Here is an 18,961-nt window from a genome sequence, read left to right on the forward strand (position 1 = left end):
ATGCAAAATGATCTTACTAAAATTTTGCGCAAGCACGATTTTAGCACATGTCACTGAAAGTTCTATCAAACGCTTATGGCTACATCGATCTGTCTGATTTTTGGTGGAGAGATGTAGAAAAACATAGGAAACAAATCCTGACCTTCCAAATTTCTTTAACTCTATTACTTTTCGAGTTACAGCCATTCAAAGTTGGGTATCGTTTTTTTTTGGGACACCCTGTATAGAAGAAAAATACTTGATATAAATTGGATCCATCTTGTACTTATTAATTGGCTGTAAGCTTTCAAGCCGTGACTCAACCCAAACTTTAAGTATTCATTTGCGTTGTATATGAGATAATCTCTGCGTGCAGCAACAAGCTACCGATACCGAGGTAATTAGGATAAATAATCCTATTCTATTTAAATATTTACATGCGGTCATTCGGCGTTGATTAACGACGAAAAAATATAAAAAAAATGGTCTAGCGAAACACAGAAATATGAAGTAAAGAAGGTGGTTCAAATATTCGTACATAACTATATAGTAATGACTATTTTCGGACAGATTTAAAATTCATTAGGAGTTCGAAAGTTTGAAAATAAACATGGAAAATGTTCTACAAAATGCTGACGCACATTCGTGAAGTTTGAAGCGACAGGAAAAAATGTAAAAAATTTAGTATTTAAATACATACAAAGCTACATCCAGCAGTTCTTAAGGACTTTTAGTGAGTGTGAACATAAGCGCGATGACACAATAAACCGTATCATAATTTAAAGCATTGATGTCGAGAGTAAAAGATGTTTAAGCTTTACCACAAATAAGTAATATAAATATTTGAAGAAGGTCTAGAGGACTCTGAGGGTGTAGAAGGAGATAAGTGTTGCACTGAGGTTGAAGCGTGTGAGCAGCGTTACGAGATACAACACCAGCAGCACAGGCAACGCAAAGAGCAACACTCGAGTGTTGCGCAGGATGGGAAGACCTGTGGGCAAGGAGGTTGCAAGTACACTTCGAGATAGTGGAATTATGGCTGGAAAATTACCTATTGAATTTGGTTTCCCTGGACAACTGCGCATGCAAAAAAAAAATCATTGCTTGGCTGGGTTCAATTTTGTTAAATGCCGTCAAACATATAATATTAAAATGTGAAGTCAAATGAAAATAAGCAAATTGAAAATGTTTCACTAAATACGTTTCGGCAACTAAGAAATATCATTAGTTCATAACACCCTTGACTCATTAATAATGATTGCAGTAAAGTTCTGACTAGTATAATTTAAAAACATATTTAGAAAAAATTGCAACATTGCAGCAAGTGAAACAAGCTGAATACAATTTTAAAAATAAATTGCAGAGGATACGAGATGCAGACATTACTTAAAGTCCATCTCAATACAATTTTTAAGAATGACTTTACAATTGTTTGGCCAAAAGGACTGTGTGCGATAAAATGAGGTGGATGAACAAGTAATAGTAGTAATGTTCGTATCTAAGTATTCAGTGTTGGTTACTTTAGCTGGCAAGAATTGTATTATTCAAACTAGGCTATTCTTTATATTCGCTTTTATAAAAAAAAGATGAAATTATGTCGCTGTAGCGCTTCTAGATAAATTTCAGCTTCTGTTTGCATTTTCTTTGCTTGAAAGTTTAAATTCAGAATTCAAGCAAGACCGTAATTTGAAGGCCTCGAAACCATCGTAAGTATTTAGGTCAAAGGATGGACGAAAAAGTCAGTAATTTTCCATCGCAATAATTATTTACTGGAAGTTGTGCTCTATCCGTAACGAACTTAATCGGCATAAGGCAGTTGTAGTCAAGATCCTACACAACAACTCACCTGTCTGTACCACAGGACGGTTGTAACCATAGGGTTACACTACAACTCACTACTGTAGCCCAGGACGGTTGTAATTAAGGAGCTACACTACAACTTACTGCTGTAGCCCAGGACGGTTGTAATTAAGGGGCTACACTACAACTCACTGCTGTAGCCCAGGACGGTTGTAATTAAGGAGCTACACTACAACTCACTGCTGTAGCCCAGGAAAGTGATGTAGATGTAATAGCCCAGCGCCAGAAGCCACAGCGTGTTGCCCAGCAGCACTGACAGCAGCGTATCGTCATACAGCAACACTGAAATAACGGGAACAATGAAAACTTTTGCCATAATTATGATTTGATGTCGATTATTGAGCAAGTGCAGAAGATGTTCCAAGGAGACAAGTACATGAAGTAGGAAAAGATGAAGGGATGAGATCAGAGTAAAAGGCGTAAATAAGGAGCAAGAAGATCTTCAGGCACATTAGTGATGGTGAAGAATTAGTAATAATACGCATCGCTACGAATAATTACAAAAGAAGATTGCGAACGCGCATTTGTGAAGGCATCTCGCGCCGGAAGTCACACAATGCCACAAATTTCTCACATGCATAATTTTTACTCTGTCACAAGAGCCTAGCTATCAAAAGGCTTTCTCTGGCAGTAGCTGGCAGAGTAGTAACAGTAATAAATATTCCAGACAGACAAAGAATATATAAGTGAGCAGCAACAGACAAAACGCCAATATAGAGCACAGTATGGATATATTCGCACGCGAATGCAAAATTTCATATGGCTTTAGACAAGCTAGGCACGAGTTTGAAGGTCTTCTCATTGAATTTGTTATAAATAGAAGCGTGGAATAAGTACAGATATAGAAAGGGGAGGGAAACATAGCTGAAGATGAGTAGGAGACAGCAACACTCACCATTATAAAAGAATAACATGACGAAGTGCAGGATGAGGAGAGGGGGGAAGTATGCATTAAGGTGTACGTCAAAGGAGTAGCCCCACTCGACGTCCTGGTCCTGGCAGGTGGGCTTGACCAGGTACTGGTTAACTAGAAACCTGTCAAATCCACCTCATTAAACAGTTAATCTGTATAGATACATCTATAGTCACCTAAGAATATTCACGAGGACTACAATCTTCTCATAGGCACGAGTGTAGGAATAAAAATTTAATATTATTTACTTGCGATTGTGAGACAATGATGTTTAATGTAGGAGAAATCAACAAGATTCAATGAAAAAAGTGAGGAAAAAAAGGTCATACCACAGGATGGTGGCAACGACGGCTCCTGCCAAGAGTGTGTCCACGAAGACGGTGTAGAGCAGGAACACAAACAGGTCCTTCAGCCCCAGGCTCAGCACGAACCCAAACCCCAGCCCTGTAACTGTGGAGATTGTTAGAACCAAGCCATGTAACTGTTGGGCCAGTTAGCATCCCAGCCCTATGACTGTGGGGCCAGTTAGCACCCCAGCCCTGTAACTGTGGAGATTATTAGAACCCAGCCCAGTTTCAACCCCAGCTCTGTAGCATGGCCTAGATGAGACCTAAAATCCCAGCCTATACATATAACATTGTAGTGTAGTAGAAACATTCAGGCAGCTGGAGAAAAGCTCCAACATGCTTTTAGGAAATAGTAGCAATGAGGGCTGTAATTGTGTCGGATCACTAGTGACAGAGAACACAGAATAATTAAAGAAAAAGATTGTTTAACAGAGTTAAATCAGATTGGAATTATCCATAATCACAAAAAAATAGAAATAAAAAAATAAACTAAACAAATTGTAAACAATGCACATAAGATATATACCAATATGGTATATATAAATAATGACTAAATGGTGGATTCCAATGAATTGGGTATATTAATTAGAGCATTCAGAATAATCCATTTGATATACCTAGTAAACTTGTATTTTTACCGAAATGTTTGATTTTAGACAGTTTCAAGATTAGCATTTGTTAAAACGTCTCTGTTTGAACAAGAAAAATAATTTATTTCTTTGATGTGACCATACCCTAATCTAATTTGAATCTGTAGTAGGCAACAGAGAATTTAAGGGATGAGAAAAATATGACCTAAAGTTTGCTCCTACAAATTAATAAGTATATATAATGAAATTGCTTAAAACTCTACTTGTTTTCATATGAAGTTTCATGGAGAGAAATATTCTGGGGTAAACAACAAGGAGAATAATTACCTCCTAGCCAAATGCAGAGTAGCACCAAAAATGCTGGGTCATCTCTTGCAAACTGGGACTTGGTTTCTGCAATAGAGTTCAATTTTGAGCACCAATTCAACATGGGCTAACATAGAAACCAAGATACACACAGCTTAGAGTGTCATGAAGAAACTTCATAATTGAAAATGTTTTCTACAAGCAAAGGATTCCAAATAATAGAACTTGAACAAATCTTGTTTCATAATGCAACAAAGACTGATGAAATAAAAAAATTACAGACACATCATAAAAAACTTTGTTCTCAATTTCTATCACCTATAAAATTATTCTCACATGATACACAATTTTTTACATAGTAAAAAACATATACTGTAGAATGATTGTTGTAAAATTGTTAGTTATTGAACTTCACAAGCTTCAAAAATTTACATTACAAAAGCACACAAATTTTCTTAATGAAACAAAACTAAGTACAACTTGCCCTGGGCAAAATCTTACGTTTTCTATAGTATGAATTTCTAAAAACTTTTCTGGGTGCAGTGAAAAGATAAACCATCTGCCAGGCAGCAAACTCAAAGTCCATCTGACGGAACTTGAAGAGCCGCCTGAGGAAGCGGTAACGCTTGGCCGCAGCAGTCATGCAGCTTTGTCTGCACACAAACCACTCTCTTGAATTACATACACAAACAGGCAAGCATAAATGACAGTAAACTCTGGGAGTCTAGAGTGCCAGTTTGTAGAAGACCAGAGCATTTATCCCACTTCTTGGAGGCATTTATATTTAGTTTGAAATTATCATACAGAAATGAAAGAGCATTTTGCTCCTGCTGATGACCTCAAAAAAGAAACACAAACTCTGAACATCAGTAAATATGCCAAATTTATTTACAGGTAGGTAAGAATTTTTCACCAACCTGTGGTTTACAGGAGTAGGTAATGCAGAGCCACTTCTGTAGCTCAGAGGGACAGAGTGAGCACTGCTGTTGGAGATCACAGAAGGACTTCTTGTGGAATGCTTAGGATTACTGAATGAGTGGATGCTGTTGTTGTTGCTGCTGCTGCTGCTGTTGTTGTTGATGTTGCTGTTGCCACCACTACCAGGATGGCTGGAATAAAAAAATTCTTGCAAATTATCCTGAGTTGTAGATACATTTTACATTTACATTTTTACATTTATTTCTCAATACCAACTTATTTAATTTTCAGGCAATGCTATTGTTTGATGAGTAAGTTAGCACTGTAGTTCAAGTGCTTCTTTAAAGTGAATAATAAACTTTATGTGCAAATGAAACTAGAGTGTATATGTCAATCAATAAATAACATGATATTTCATTATTTTGATGAAGTGGAACTATATATATTACTTTTTGCCAAACATGTCGGATTTATTAATATAAATACTTGAATTTCATGATTATTGTTGTCAGTAGATCATATGGATTGAAAATTCTGCAACAAAAACCATCTTTTTGTGGTGTTCTTTGCTTATAGTTAAACATTAAAAGCCAAAAGAATTTTGGGTGCTTATTTGTTTTGTCTGGAGAATGGAGATATAGGAGATTAAAAATAAAAGAAAATTCCAATAATTTAAATTTTTTTGCTACATACCTTAGCAGTTGTAACTTTACAAAACATAGTTTTTTACCATTTTTTTCAGGAATTTTTCAAAGCAAGTAAATGTAGTATTTTTTGACTTCCTTTATACTAGATAGATAGGAAAAATAGTTGCGTTTACGCCACTATTTTCAGTTTTGCGATATTCCAATTAGTTTCGCTACTACAACAGTTTTACGCCGTGTCATAGGCCTGTCCCGAGTAGCCCCGCCTGTCCCAAGTAGCCCCGCCTGTCCCGAGTAGCCCCGGTTGACGGTAGTTATCAGTGCATATTCATGATATTGATGTAGATGAACTAGCATTACATTTTTTTCAAGATTTATTTTGAGAACATTCATTATGATTTACTGAATACAATTGAAATAATGTCTCTTCTATCCCAAACAGTGAGCAATTCCAGGAATGGTGGTTAATAAATTCAAGCACATTTTAGCATAGTAACTCAGTCTAATCTGATTTAGTTTTGTCTGACATAATGAAAGTCTAGTTAGAGCTTTTTTGATCATTGATCCAATATCTGCCCCTGGGCCCTCCCTCAGGCTCCTTGAAATATTACCTCTGGAATTTTATCTAGTATAAATTTCAACCACCTAAAAAACCATGTCCTAATTTGGGAAAGATATATCTTTTGAGACATAACAAAAGCTTTCTTGCCATTTTGGAAGTTTGTAACCACAAGATTCTCACTAAAAGAAATACTTTGGTGGATCTAATTGTTAATAGAAGTATGTGACTGCATAGTGGCAAAGCAGTGAGTTTTTAGCGCATTTTCTCATTTATGTAAAAAAGGCACTATTATGCTCACCTGCTCATCATGTCTGTCTGTCTGTTTGTCCGTGAGTCTGTTTGTCCATGACTTCACATTTTTGTTGACAAGAAAATGTGCACTCTGTCACTCACTGGCCACTGCAGTGAGTTCCGAGTTATATTTTTTAACCTTTACCTAAAGATCATTTTTGAGGCCTATAACTATAAGTGGACCAGTGAACGAGTAAAGTATCATGGGACATGGATTCTGGGCCCCGCATTATCATACATAAGAAATTGGTTTAGCCCTATATCTTGAGTAGATGAGGAAATTTGAGATGAACAGCCTAACAGGTTTTATAAGATACCTATGTGGTTTGTCATTATGCGTGATCGTGCTTCAAAATTTTAGACGCTTAAAAAAATCTCAGTATGTCACTTTGGAGCTGCAGAATTTTAGTAGGCAAGTTAACACTGTGAAAGTGTGAAACACAGAATTTTTACAAACTGGGAAGTGGTAGGCCTAAGTTAACTATTCAGTCATTGAAGACGTTGCAGCCAACAATAGTAAAACAAGTTAGCCTACCTACTAATTTTACTAGTAATTTGCAAAATTGTAATGCATTTAGGTATAACTATTAATGCAAAACAGCTCTTGTTTCTTTAGTAATTATTATTACTAAATTCATTAATTTAGTAAACGCGGTATATTCCGACACATTAAGGACGCATCGAGAAATGAAAAACTATTAAAAAAAACCGTATGCGTTACGTAAGTTCTGTTGCCTTCACGTGACTCTCAAAACACTTCACTACGCGTCAGCAACGACGAAACGTCACAAAATGTTGCCATATTTATTAAAAAGCCTTTAGAATGGAAACCTACCAAATCCCCATATTCCGTCACTGTGTGTGGCAATATTCGACACGTGGTAAGTCATATTGCGTCAGCGCTTCAAATTTAACTGATACGTAATGCCGAAATCAACATATTCGAATTCCGTTTGCTGTGTGAGCTGTATTGGGATACAACACAGCTTTGAATTAGAACACTAACGAATATTGAACACTACTTAATAACGTTTTAATTAACAGCTATTAGGCTTTTAATTAAGCAAATTTCAATTTTTGTACAAGGCTTGGAACGATCTGTGTGTGTCCAATTCAATTTGTGTCGGAATTAGTTTTGATGGGTCTAAATCCATCACTCAACTTAATCATCTATTCATTTATTTACAACTTAAAATCAGTGAATACAAGTTTACTTAAAGGATTCCTAATATATTCACAGACGTATTTAAAAGTCTCAAACCATAATATTCTTCCTATAAAAACAGTTATTCACTATTTGGTAGAGCAAGGTCAACTGTCAAATTTGACACATTTTGCAATGATCTCGCCAGGTGGCATGCATTGTCTCTCTTTGGATCTCAATATTTTCTTACTAGATGGCCAAGACCTAGTGTTTTTGCAGTATTTTGACACGAAAATGTATGACGTCACGGGCTGTCGTCACCATTTCAACCATCAATGAACGCATGGAACTAAAACAAAGCTTAATATAAAGGAAAAACTAGAGAAGTGACGAAATTACCTACGATGTCGGAATATACCGCATTTACCCTACATTACAGAGAAAAGAATAAAAGATTCAAATAGTATGACTGACAGAGTACAGACTGAGCAACTTAGCAAGTACTACCTAGTATCCTACTAGGAATGCAACTTGCAAGTTCATTGTCTTTAGGTACTTTACGGTTTTCAATCAATTTAGGTATATAGGCTATTGATAAGCATAATTGCATTAAATTAAACAATGACTTACCAGTCTTGCCTCATTTTACTATTTACTCATTTTACTGTTTTCAGTCAATTTATATAGGGCAGGCTATTGATTAGCATAGGTAATTGCATTAAATTAAACAATGACTTACCTCATTTTGCTATAAAAATCAAAGCAAGTAGGCAAAAGTTTGCCACTTGATTTTTTTTAAACACCTATCCACAGATTACATGATTGTACTTTCAAATTTATAATATTCTAAAGTTATTAATATTTTGCCATGACTGGTGAAAAGTTTGTCATGCCAGCTTGCCAAGTTGATGCGTGCCTTGATTTACAACCTTTACGGTAATTTAACTCTAATGCCTAACCTTGTTGTTTCTTTCAAGGTTCGAATAAGTTCCAGAAGACAATTATAAATTACTTTAATTAGGCATAAATTCCCTAGATAAACTGCTGCCTAAGTCTTGAAACTCTGGGCACTTTTCATTACTTGTAGACGATGGCACTTCCAATTTAGTTCCAGACAAATTTCGACTCTCATGCATATCTGCAGCTATCATGTCAGGAAACTGATTCCTGTCACGACCGGAATTATATAAATAACTCACTGAACTAAGGAAAAGTTGAATAATACATTTCAAAGCGAATGTAGATACTTATTTTCAAATTGACATTAGTTATTTGCTAATAGTGTAGCATCTGTTGGAATGTTTTACAACTAAAGGTAATAAAATTGTCACCCATCAAACATATGATCGTAATTTTCTTCCCAGCGAAAATTTCTTCGCGCCTCATTCAAGATTTCAGTTAAACTTCTGCGAGGTAGTGTCAGATGATAATCAGACTTATAACCCATTCATTTATGCAGGCCGTAAATAAATTTCAAAGCAAGAATATTCTGGCTATCCTTAAACTATAAATGTTCTCAGAACAGGAATTCTTTATATCTCGTCTCACTCTCAGAGCGTTTACTTTGACTTAAGTCTCGAAGTTCCTGTCTCTGCATTGGGCATTCATGCGTGCGACAGTTTCTGTCGGTGTGTTCACGTCCAATTTCAACTTTCAAATCAGATCTACGAAGTTACTGCCTATATCATATTAGTTACTGTTTTCTCAAATTATGTCAACTGTTTCGGTTTCAAAGGTATGTTTATTGGTGACAAACTTAGATTTATTCCTTAACTTGATAAGGGAATCGGTCAATTATTCATATCTCCTCAATTCTTCAATAAAATAATAGCTAACATGGTGTCACACTCACGTCACAGTTTGACTTCTTTTTAGACTCCTCTTCAAGTTCGTTTTTAAGTCCTATGGTATGGCTAAACCGGTAAACTTGAGTAAAGTATTGTGGACGGTGGTTACCTGCAAATTGCAATCCCGCATTATACATAAGATATTGGCCCTGTTGGGGGGCTTCAATTTAGAGTAGAAGAGGAAATTGAAACAGAAGAGATTCTAAAAAATCTGTGGTTATACACTAATAACACTATGCATTGTTGTGTCATGTAGCTCATGTCAGATTATGTGTCTGTCAGCAGGGGGGGGGGACTGTGGGATGAGTGGGACTGAGTCAGTCTGAGTGGGACTGTGTGGATACTGGATCATGTGTGAGATCATGCTGTGGGAATGACTCCGAATGAGTGGGACTGTGAGGAGTGGGATGAGTCCCACTCAGTCATGATCTCCCACAGCATGATCTCCCACAGTCCCAACTCCCAATGAGTGGGACTGTGGGAGATCATGCAATGGTGGCATTGTTGAGAGCTTTATTCACAGTTTGTGATTGATGATGGATGACAATTTAAGGTCAAAATGGCTGATGGAGAGCTTGGAAAGCTGCCAATATTTAAAGGTAGAAAACCTTATTGACTATAGCTAGGGTCTAATTCATGGGTGGCTTCTGCCCAATTTTCTAGTTTAGAATTTTCTGGTTATACACTTATAACTAAATATTAAGGTGAATTTATTAAACTGACCTATTCTCTTTTTCAATTATTACCTTTTTTTATCAGGGAGTTTTTGCATTCAAGCGGCAGCATGGCTTGTCTTCAGACAAATCTTGCAAGAAGCGTCGCCCTTCAGCTAAGGTGAAATCAACAGTCCCAAATTGGCCTGGCGATGATGAATCTACTTCTCCTCTACAGGAAGAGAATTACCTCAAATGCTGGGATTCTGTCAGTCAAACACTACAGGCAAGTTTATTTTTATTCAAAAACGTGGAAATTTGGAATGTTCATCTTCAGACTTTGGTTGAGATTCTTGTTAGTTGATATATTTGAAACTAATTTTGATGAGGTTAGTTGAGTGATTTCATTTCCACAATTGTGGAAATTAGTTTGACAATTAGTTTTTTGCAAATTTTATTTGGTCAAAATCTTTTGTAATTTTTACAATGGAAGCTAGGCAAGGGCAACAGACATCTTCACAATCTTTTCGTGCCAATTTTTTTGTTGAAATAAGGCTTTGAACTCCAAAATGTTGCTAGTATTATTAAGGGTTTTATTGAAGACTACTCTCAGACTTCATGATTTGTGCCTATTTTGAACCAGTTTGAAACCCTTTTTAAAATTGTTCTGAAAAACCATAGCCAAATCTCCCTGTGCTGTATACAAGTACAAAGTTGTTAACATTTTTATGAGATCTTAAACCTTAATATAAAGGACATAGAATTGCCTTATTTGCCTAACTCCATAAAGGCCATGGGTTTGTCTTAGTTGCTCAAGAGAGCTTGGCTCATAGCCTATAGGTCACAATTATCCTGCTTCCTTGTAAGCACTTTTTGCAGAAATTGCAGTACCTAGATCACTAAATAGTCTGTTGTGCTTCTGAAACCTAATTTTAGGAGTTGAAGGCAGTGAGTGTTTATTTTTCTTTGTTATTTTATTTTTATTCTAATATTGTGTTAATGTAACCCAACATGTAAGAGAAATACAACAGAATTTCAAAGAGGCATATTTAATAATACCAGTGAAAATCTAAACTGAAAATCATAATAAATAAAGAATTTCATTGCAAATGTTAATGGAATTTCCATCATTTTCATTTTCACAGGGCCTTGAGAAAAACATCCACGAGACAGTATTCAGAGAGCTCGTTGAGTTTGTGTCAAATCAAACTCTGAGATGTGGCAAGCAGTTTAATGAGGACAGCTTGGATGATGGCAGCATACCAGCCGCTGTGCTTGTCATGGGTGTGAACATGCCTGACAGTAGCATGGTGCTATCCAGCTTAGATCATCTGCTGAAGAAAAACAATGTTGCTTCACATGTTGTGTCCCTGAACAGCAGAAACTGTGGCACTCTCAGGTGAGTTGGTGTTAGCTTACTTGACTATAAAATAGTCAAATTATATCATTAAATGTGCTAAAGAAATGCAAATAGGTACCCCAATTATTGTTAAGTTAACATTTATTAGCATCTTGAAATCATATCTTCTGTTTGGAGTGTTGTTGTGTAAGGTGCCCATTTGTAACTTGTGACTAAAAAAAAAATTCTAATTCTCTAGGCAGTGCATAACACATTTAGCTGACCAACTCATCAATGGGTCGTCTAGTGCAGCCGAGGAAGAATCTTGTGATGATTCTTCTTACTCGAGCTCTTCGTCTTCTTCCGATGAAGAAGATGATTTAGCAGAGGAGAAAACCACGCCTAAGAAAAGCAAAAGTCACAGTGGCACTGTCAAGAGGAGCTGCCTAAATATGAATGTTTTAGAGGCCTGGTACAAAGTTAGTATTTTTATCCAATTTAAATCAAATAATAGTTTTTTTTATTCTTTATGTAATAATGTAATAAGAGAGATTTAGTTTGATATTCATAGTTAATGTTAAATTGAATATTTTCTAAACTAAGATTTTATCCAATTTCTCTCATTCTCTGGAAGTCCCATTGCTTCTAATAATTCTGTTTATTCTACTTTCTACTAATAAGAATAAATGTTGCATCCAATGTTCTGATTCAAAACTACAATTGTTTGTTATATCTATATACTAATTGGTTCATCACGAGATAATTTCTCACACTGTGTAATTATTTGTGCAGGAGCAAAAGCAGGAGAGCCCTGGCAGTGATGACGGCAAGATCGTTGTCATGGTAGAGGATGTGGAGAGTTTCCCAACATCAGTGCTTGAAGACTTTATCCAAGTTGTGAGGTGAACAATGCCTTAGTGTTGCATTGAATGTTTTTTCTTGCTGCTTCAGTTCAGTCTTTTCTTAAAATCTTCATGAACAGATGTGGGAATAGTTTGATTTGTTAGAGGTTATGGTTTTATTTTTGATAAATGGAGCATTCAAGTCGTTTTTTTTACCAATCTTTGTACATTACTTTTCTGACTCCGTTTGAAAAGCTTACTCACTGTGCTGTATGGGCATTGTAATATAGACTCACTGTAGTGTGCTCCATGTGCACTGTGCACCCACTGCACTGTGCAGTTACTGCCCCTCTTGTGCAGCACACATCTGGTGCCACTGGTGCTGGTGCTGTGTGTGGCCACCAGCGCCGCCGCCCTGCACGCCCGCCTCAGTCAACCCATCCTGGCGCGCCTCTCCCTCACCTCCTTCAGGGCACAGCCGTCGCACAGCTACCTGGCAACGCTTGTACAGGAGGTATGACAATGCTTGTACAGGAGGTATGGCAATGCTTGTACAGGAGGTATGACAATGCTTGTACAGGAGGTATGGCAATGCTTGTACTGGAGGTATGACAATGCTTGTACAGGAGGTATGACAACGCTTGTACAAGAGGTATAACAATGCTTGTACAAGAGGTATGGCAACGCTTGTACAGGAGGTATGACAATGCTTGTACAGGAGGTATGACAATGCTTGTACTGGAGGTATGACAATGCTTGTACAGGAGGTATGACAACGCTTGTACAAGAGGGATGACAACACTTGTACAGGAGGCATGACAATGCTTGTACAAGAGGTATGGCAACGCTTGTACAGGAGGAGGTGGCAATGCTTGTACAGCGGGTTCATTTGGAAATGCATGTACAGTTAGTACCACGATTGTAGTAGCAGCATGCGTGCAAGTGGTGAAGTGACAAGTTCATATAGGGCTTGAGAGGTTCAAGGTGCGGCGACGACACAGAGCCTATTGAATATGTACTGGTATTTATCATTCTGCATATATGGTGATCTGCACTAAAATTTCAAATGTAAAATCTGCTTAAGGTTATATATGCAGTAGTGCAGACAGAAACACTACCACTGCCTGAAACTGGAACATAAAATTATGTTGAGTTCAAAGATTTTATTAAAAATAGCCACTAATGTGGAGGCAGTGACGGTAACAATGCAGATTCGAATGCTGATGGATGGGGCAGCTGACAAAGCAATGAGTGTGATGATGTTTCAGGTGCTGATGGATGGGGCAGCTGACAAAGCAATGAGTGTGATGATGTTTCAGGTGCTGATGGATGGGGCAGCTGACAATGAGTGTGATGATGTTTCAGGTGGTGATGGACGGAACAGCTGACAAAGCAGTGAGTGTGATGATGTTTCAGGTGCTGATGGACGGGGCAGCTGACAAAGTAGTGAGTGTAATGATGTTTCAGGTGCTGATGGACGGGGCAGCTGACAAAGCAGTGAGTGTGATGATGTTTCTGGTGCTGATGGACGGAGCAGCTGACAAAGCAGTGAGTGTGATGATGTTTCCGGTGCTGATGGACGGGGCAGCTGACAAAGCAGTGAGTGTAATGATGTTTCAGGTGCTGATGGACGGGGCAGTGAGCAGCATGCGGCTGGGAGGCCGAGCGCTACGTCTTCTGCTCGACATGTTTCTTTACCATCACTTTTCTGTCAAAATCTTCATACAAGGACTCAAGGTAATCTTCACAAATGTTTGTTCTATTTATTTGCCTACTAGCCAAATATATAACTGTAGTTATGTACAGGTTTGTATTTTGAGTCTTGTACTAACTTGTTTGTTTTATGAAGGGATCATGTAGTTTACACTTCGTTGAAAATAATTATGCATTTAATATTTTCCATATAACTTTTATTTCAATTTTTTAAGTAATTCTATACTTGGACTTGGACAACCTATACCACCAAATATTAGCCTTGTAACAAATACGCAGTAGATTTTGTGATGGAATAAGTTGGAGACCTCTTCTTGAGGGCTAAGTATGAAATACACAAACCTTAATTAGATGAGTTATAATGAATTAAATAAATTCATGAGAACACAAACATGCATTACAAGTTAAAAGAAAGGCTTATACTTGTACAGACTCATCGCTTTTTGTAGAGTGCTTCTACTCTACAAGCCATGAGTCTATTTTTTCAGTGCCGACACTTCTATTCTAACACTGTGCACTTTACATAGTGCCAATATGTGTACTAACGATGCACACCAATCAACAGTACTGCATGCTAGAGCACTTCCTGAGCACACCAGCGTCGGTGATTTGCTGCCCTGCAGAAGACAGACGACGAGTGCTGAACTCTCTCACTGCAGCGCAGCTCAACGACATCAGGAAGCTGCCCTCGTTCAGGTAGGTACTGTGAGGCCACAACATTCCAGAAAAAAATTAGATCAATACTCACTGCAATGAGTGACAGGGAGCGCATTTTCTCGTCCGTTCGTCCGTGAAGTCACGGTCGGACGGACGGATATGACGAGCCCAATAGTGACTTTTTTCCATAAATGAGAAAATGCGCTAAAAGGAAGCGTATTCGCAACTTTTGCTAATCAGTTCTATTTTACCAAATCTGTACAATTTTTCGTCCAATATTGCCTTTTAAGTAATTACTGTGCTCGACTTTAGCATTTCTTAGTTGATAAGAAAGTATTCATTTGTCAATTGAAAGTAAAGGATGTTGTGATAAACAAATAGGTTACTGAGATGAATAACTTTGATGAGATATACGTGTTCACATGCAATTCAAACGTGCAGATCTTACACGGACAAGTTGCCTATTATAGACCAAGTGCCACTGCTGATCGACGACAAACATTTCAAGGTGAGTTACTGTCACGTTTGACACGTTAGGGTTTTGTTTATCACTAATGTAATGTATTTAATGTTCATAAGTTTGTCTGTATCTTAGGTTCATATTATCTTCACCAGTTTGCTATGCTCAATACGGTAGTTGGGTTAGTGTACTCGAGATCAGAAATTAAAAAAATACTATAATGATACTAAAATCAGAATTCGATCATCATGAAATCTTAGTAAAAAAAAATTGTACAAAAGTGGCTGGATAATTATTAAAATAATTTCTTTAATATCGTGAAGCAAATCCTAATGTAATTAATGTATACGAAATATCATTGGCATTGAAAGGTACTAAGGTACTTGACATAGCAATGCATTGAAAGAGACTTGGTAATGACTAATACCAAGGCTGGTGTGGTTGCAGGACTGGGTGGTGACGCAGCTGCAGGTGCTGGATGACCACCATCACAACCTGGTGCGGGTGCTGCGCCTGCTCCACCCATTTGCCTCCACCACCCCCCACGCTCCCCTCGGCAGACAGGTGCTGCCTTCATGCCTCTTCCCCATTCCCCATATCTCACATTGATTGCTTCATTTAAAACTAATTTTGATTTGTACTCCAGTTGTTGTGTAGAACTTCCTTCTCATGCGTTTTCTGTGGCCTGAGCAATGTTCCCTCTTGCACCAGCTGTGGTCGCTGCTGGCGTTGAGCCTCAACGGACAGCTGGTGGAGGGGATGGGGGATGTACTGAACCATCTGAGCAGCGTGCCACGTGACCAGCTCATCTCCCCTCTCCCTCTAGCCATCCTTGCCCTCTGTGGGGCGACTCACCCCAGCCTAGAAACCTTTGATTAAAACGCTCTATCTTTGATATGTAATTTCTTTTATTGCATGCAGCATAATAATCATGAAACAAGTACAATGATGTATCACTTGATCTATTATGTTTATTATCATGCATGAAAAAATTTTTTTTCCACCCAGCATGCCTATGGTGGCTTGTTCCTCTGCGTAAAGTTGTAAGGAGCAGCTGTATCTCTACCCTCAAATGTGCATTGGCCTCTTCTTTTAAGCCAGAGGTTTTCGAAGATTTTGAGTTCTTGAGTGAAATTGCTGGAGGAAATAATTTTTTTTGTAGGAACTGCTTGATGAGTTGTTGAACATGGACGACTTGGACAAGACAACAACACCTGACTCGCCTCCGAGTTCTGGAGGTGCCGCCCCCCTACTCCCCAGCGACCGCTTCAAACTCAAAGAAAAACTCCAGGAAATGGCCAAGAAGAAGCAAGCAAAGCCCAGCAAATTTGCCGTCGTTCGCTCCAAAGTTGTAGAAATTATAGATTGTTTAGTGAAGGAGTTTTGTGTGGTGCCGTCCACCCTTGCCCTACACGAGGCCGTGTATTTTGATGATGCTGGTGTCGTCTCCAGCGGCCTCATGGGCAAGCATCGAGCCGCTATCAACAAAGCTCTCACTAACCCGGCTGCTTACCTTCATGTGAGTTATAACCCAAATTCGCTTGTACTCAAGGCTGAATTTTCTTAACTTTATTGAAAGATCTCTTTCGAATATTTAAAAATTCCTTCAGTACCGGTGAGATTTTTTCTCTTTGTCTCTGATACCTTGTTTCCATTAATAAGTTAAAGTTTGCTTATACCTCACCAGTGAAATAATTTGATCTTTAGTGAAATGTACTCGCAATTTTAAGAATTTATAGAATTTATTATTGACGTAGAATTGCTTCATTTTTATCTCTGAATATTGTTGCGCTTACAAAAAAGTTGCTGGACTTTTCTCACATTCCCAATTTTTCCTCTTCAGTGAAACTGAAGAGGAAATTCACACAATTTTAATTTTTTCACATTATTTTATGTCTACATCTACGTATATTGATATTTTTTCAGTGCGAATGCTGTAAAGACAGCAAGGACTGGAACAGCCCCAGCCTGCCCGATCTCTCCATCGTGTACCGCTTACATCTCGAGTGCGGCCGCCTCATCAACCTGTACGACTGGCTGCAGGCCTTCTGTGCGTGTGTACAGGTGCGCAAAAACAACCTCATTGAGGTAAAAAATAACGCACCAGAAGATACTGATGAAGATGTCAACAAGAACACGCCCAAGAAAAGGAAAAATGCAGCGGTGAAGAAGAGTCAGGAAAACGATGATGGGGTTACCCCGCAGTTACAGTGAGTTTTCATCGAATGTGTGGAAGTTTTATGGGGGTTAAATTACAAGTTACTTGGAAAACTCGTGTAATACCTATCACAAGTCACTGCTGGTAACACGTAACTCACAGTGATTCAAATTCGAAACGTCAGACTGGGCTCGCTATTTATCAAACTCGATTTGTTATTGAAAATGTTAATGCGACACCAATCAGATATATCTTGCACGGTTACGGTACCTTCATTCCAGAGTTCACCTCGCGATATGTTTCAATTGAGATTAAAGTTTTCTCCATGAACCAATACAAAGATAACCAATTATATACATAATAACCATATACAAATTAATTGTGTAATTATATACATGTTATAAAAGTTGACTTGTATTTCAGAGCCCGGTTCGTACAGGCCGTGTCGGAGCTGCAGCTACTGGGCTTCGTCAAGACCTCGCGTCGCAAGACCGACCACGTCGCCAGACTCACCTGGGGGGGCTACTGAACAACTATATTATTTCTATTAATTTTGATATTATTATAACCATTATTATTTCACGTTTCCTCATTATTATCATCATCATTGACCCGTCGCGCCTTTAATTGGCAGCTCAATGTTTATCATTAGAAAGCAATCGTCCAATCGTGTGCAGGTGATTTTTAATTTCTATATTATCGGTGTATTTATTTATTTATTTAGGGCATGTGGGAGAGTTCTGAAAGCTGTCTAATCTAGAAATTCGATGAATTACTTTCAATTCCAATGGCCAGATATAGTTTAATCAGTAAAAAGTGGCTTGATGTAAACACGTTTCATCCTAAAATTAAGGCTGCTTTTCTCATTCCTGATATGGGAAAACTACTTGTTTCATTTAATGTTGAAGATAACATGATGTTTCTTTCCGCATACAGAACAGCTTGTTGTTCCACCCATGCAGACGAAACCTAATTTAAATATTCTTCCCGAGATGTACGTACGTACTTGTAATGCAGACTTTGTACCTCTGCTAGAACTGGTCTGTGTTTAGCCGCTGATGGTTATTTTAACTTGGTATTCCATGGTCGTAAGTTATCAACACTCAAATCTCTACTGAGCTTCGAAATTTCCTGTTCGAAACTGAAAATATTTAATTGTTCGAGTATTAGTTAAGCGCTGTCACGGTGACTTGTAAACTGTTTATGTGACTTTCGAACATTTCCTGGACTACCGGCGTAAGAATTTTTATTAAAAACTTCTGTTTCCACAACTTGAGTTACAATTGATTTTTCAATAAGTTCCTTAACAAATTCTTACGAGCATGTAGGAACGTTCCAAATGTAAAATGCTTTAGTGAATTCATACGTTTTCTTAAGTTTTGAAATGAGGATTCGTGATGGAACAATTTACCGCAATCCATATTTGGCTTGAGAAATTGAGAAAAATTTGGTGACCTGAAAAAAATTGGTAACCTGAAAAAGCCCATTTGACCATTCTGAATTATTTTTTAGCCAACTTCCAAAGCGGGTGAACGTAAACTTAGGCTTTACAGTGATATTCCAGAGATGCTTTGTCATGGTTCCGATCACTGGCCTTGCTTAGCAGCGTCGGCACCGCGGCAGGAAAGAGAAATTCGCTAAGATCTTTGGGGCCTTGACCAGCATCGCTTTATTGTCTTGTAAATTACAAATAAGCATATAAGAAGAACACGCATTAAGTACAACTAAATTGAAACAC

General features: G+C 37.9%; 2 protein-coding genes across 2 annotated transcripts; one reads left to right on the forward strand and one right to left on the reverse strand.

Annotated features, from left to right (window-relative positions):
* Positions 1 to 195: 195 nt before the first annotated feature.
* On the reverse strand, positions 196 to 8,687 carry LOC108670918 (protein unc-50 homolog). The gene is made up of 8 exons (XM_018158415.2): positions 8,294 to 8,687; positions 4,913 to 5,104; positions 4,497 to 4,648; positions 4,017 to 4,082; positions 3,082 to 3,202; positions 2,735 to 2,874; positions 2,020 to 2,121; positions 196 to 970 (listed from the first exon to the last, which is right to left on the reverse strand). The coding sequence occupies exons 1-8, from the start codon at positions 8,296 to 8,298 to the stop codon at positions 834 to 836; spliced, it is 915 nt and encodes a 304-aa protein (XP_018013904.1). The 5' UTR covers positions 8,299 to 8,687; the 3' UTR covers positions 196 to 833.
* Positions 8,688 to 8,933: 246 nt separating this feature from the next.
* Positions 8,934 to 18,489, forward strand: LOC108670908 (origin recognition complex subunit 3). The gene is made up of 15 exons (XM_018158404.2): positions 8,934 to 9,289; positions 10,161 to 10,340; positions 11,200 to 11,453; positions 11,653 to 11,872; positions 12,186 to 12,295; positions 12,596 to 12,749; positions 13,856 to 13,972; positions 14,514 to 14,644; positions 15,047 to 15,113; positions 15,513 to 15,629; positions 15,777 to 15,924; positions 16,074 to 16,108; positions 16,228 to 16,584; positions 16,992 to 17,275; positions 17,647 to 18,489. The coding sequence occupies exons 1-15, from the start codon at positions 9,266 to 9,268 to the stop codon at positions 17,750 to 17,752; spliced, it is 2,304 nt and encodes a 767-aa protein (XP_018013893.1). The 5' UTR covers positions 8,934 to 9,265; the 3' UTR covers positions 17,753 to 18,489.
* The last annotated feature ends 472 nt before the right edge of the window (positions 18,490 to 18,961 follow it).

Source organism: Hyalella azteca, unplaced genomic scaffold (genome assembly GCF_000764305.2).
Source record: "Hyalella azteca isolate HAZT.00-mixed unplaced genomic scaffold, Hazt_2.0.2 contig1382, whole genome shotgun sequence".
Classification (NCBI taxonomy): Eukaryota; Metazoa; Arthropoda; class Malacostraca; order Amphipoda; family Hyalellidae; genus Hyalella; species Hyalella azteca.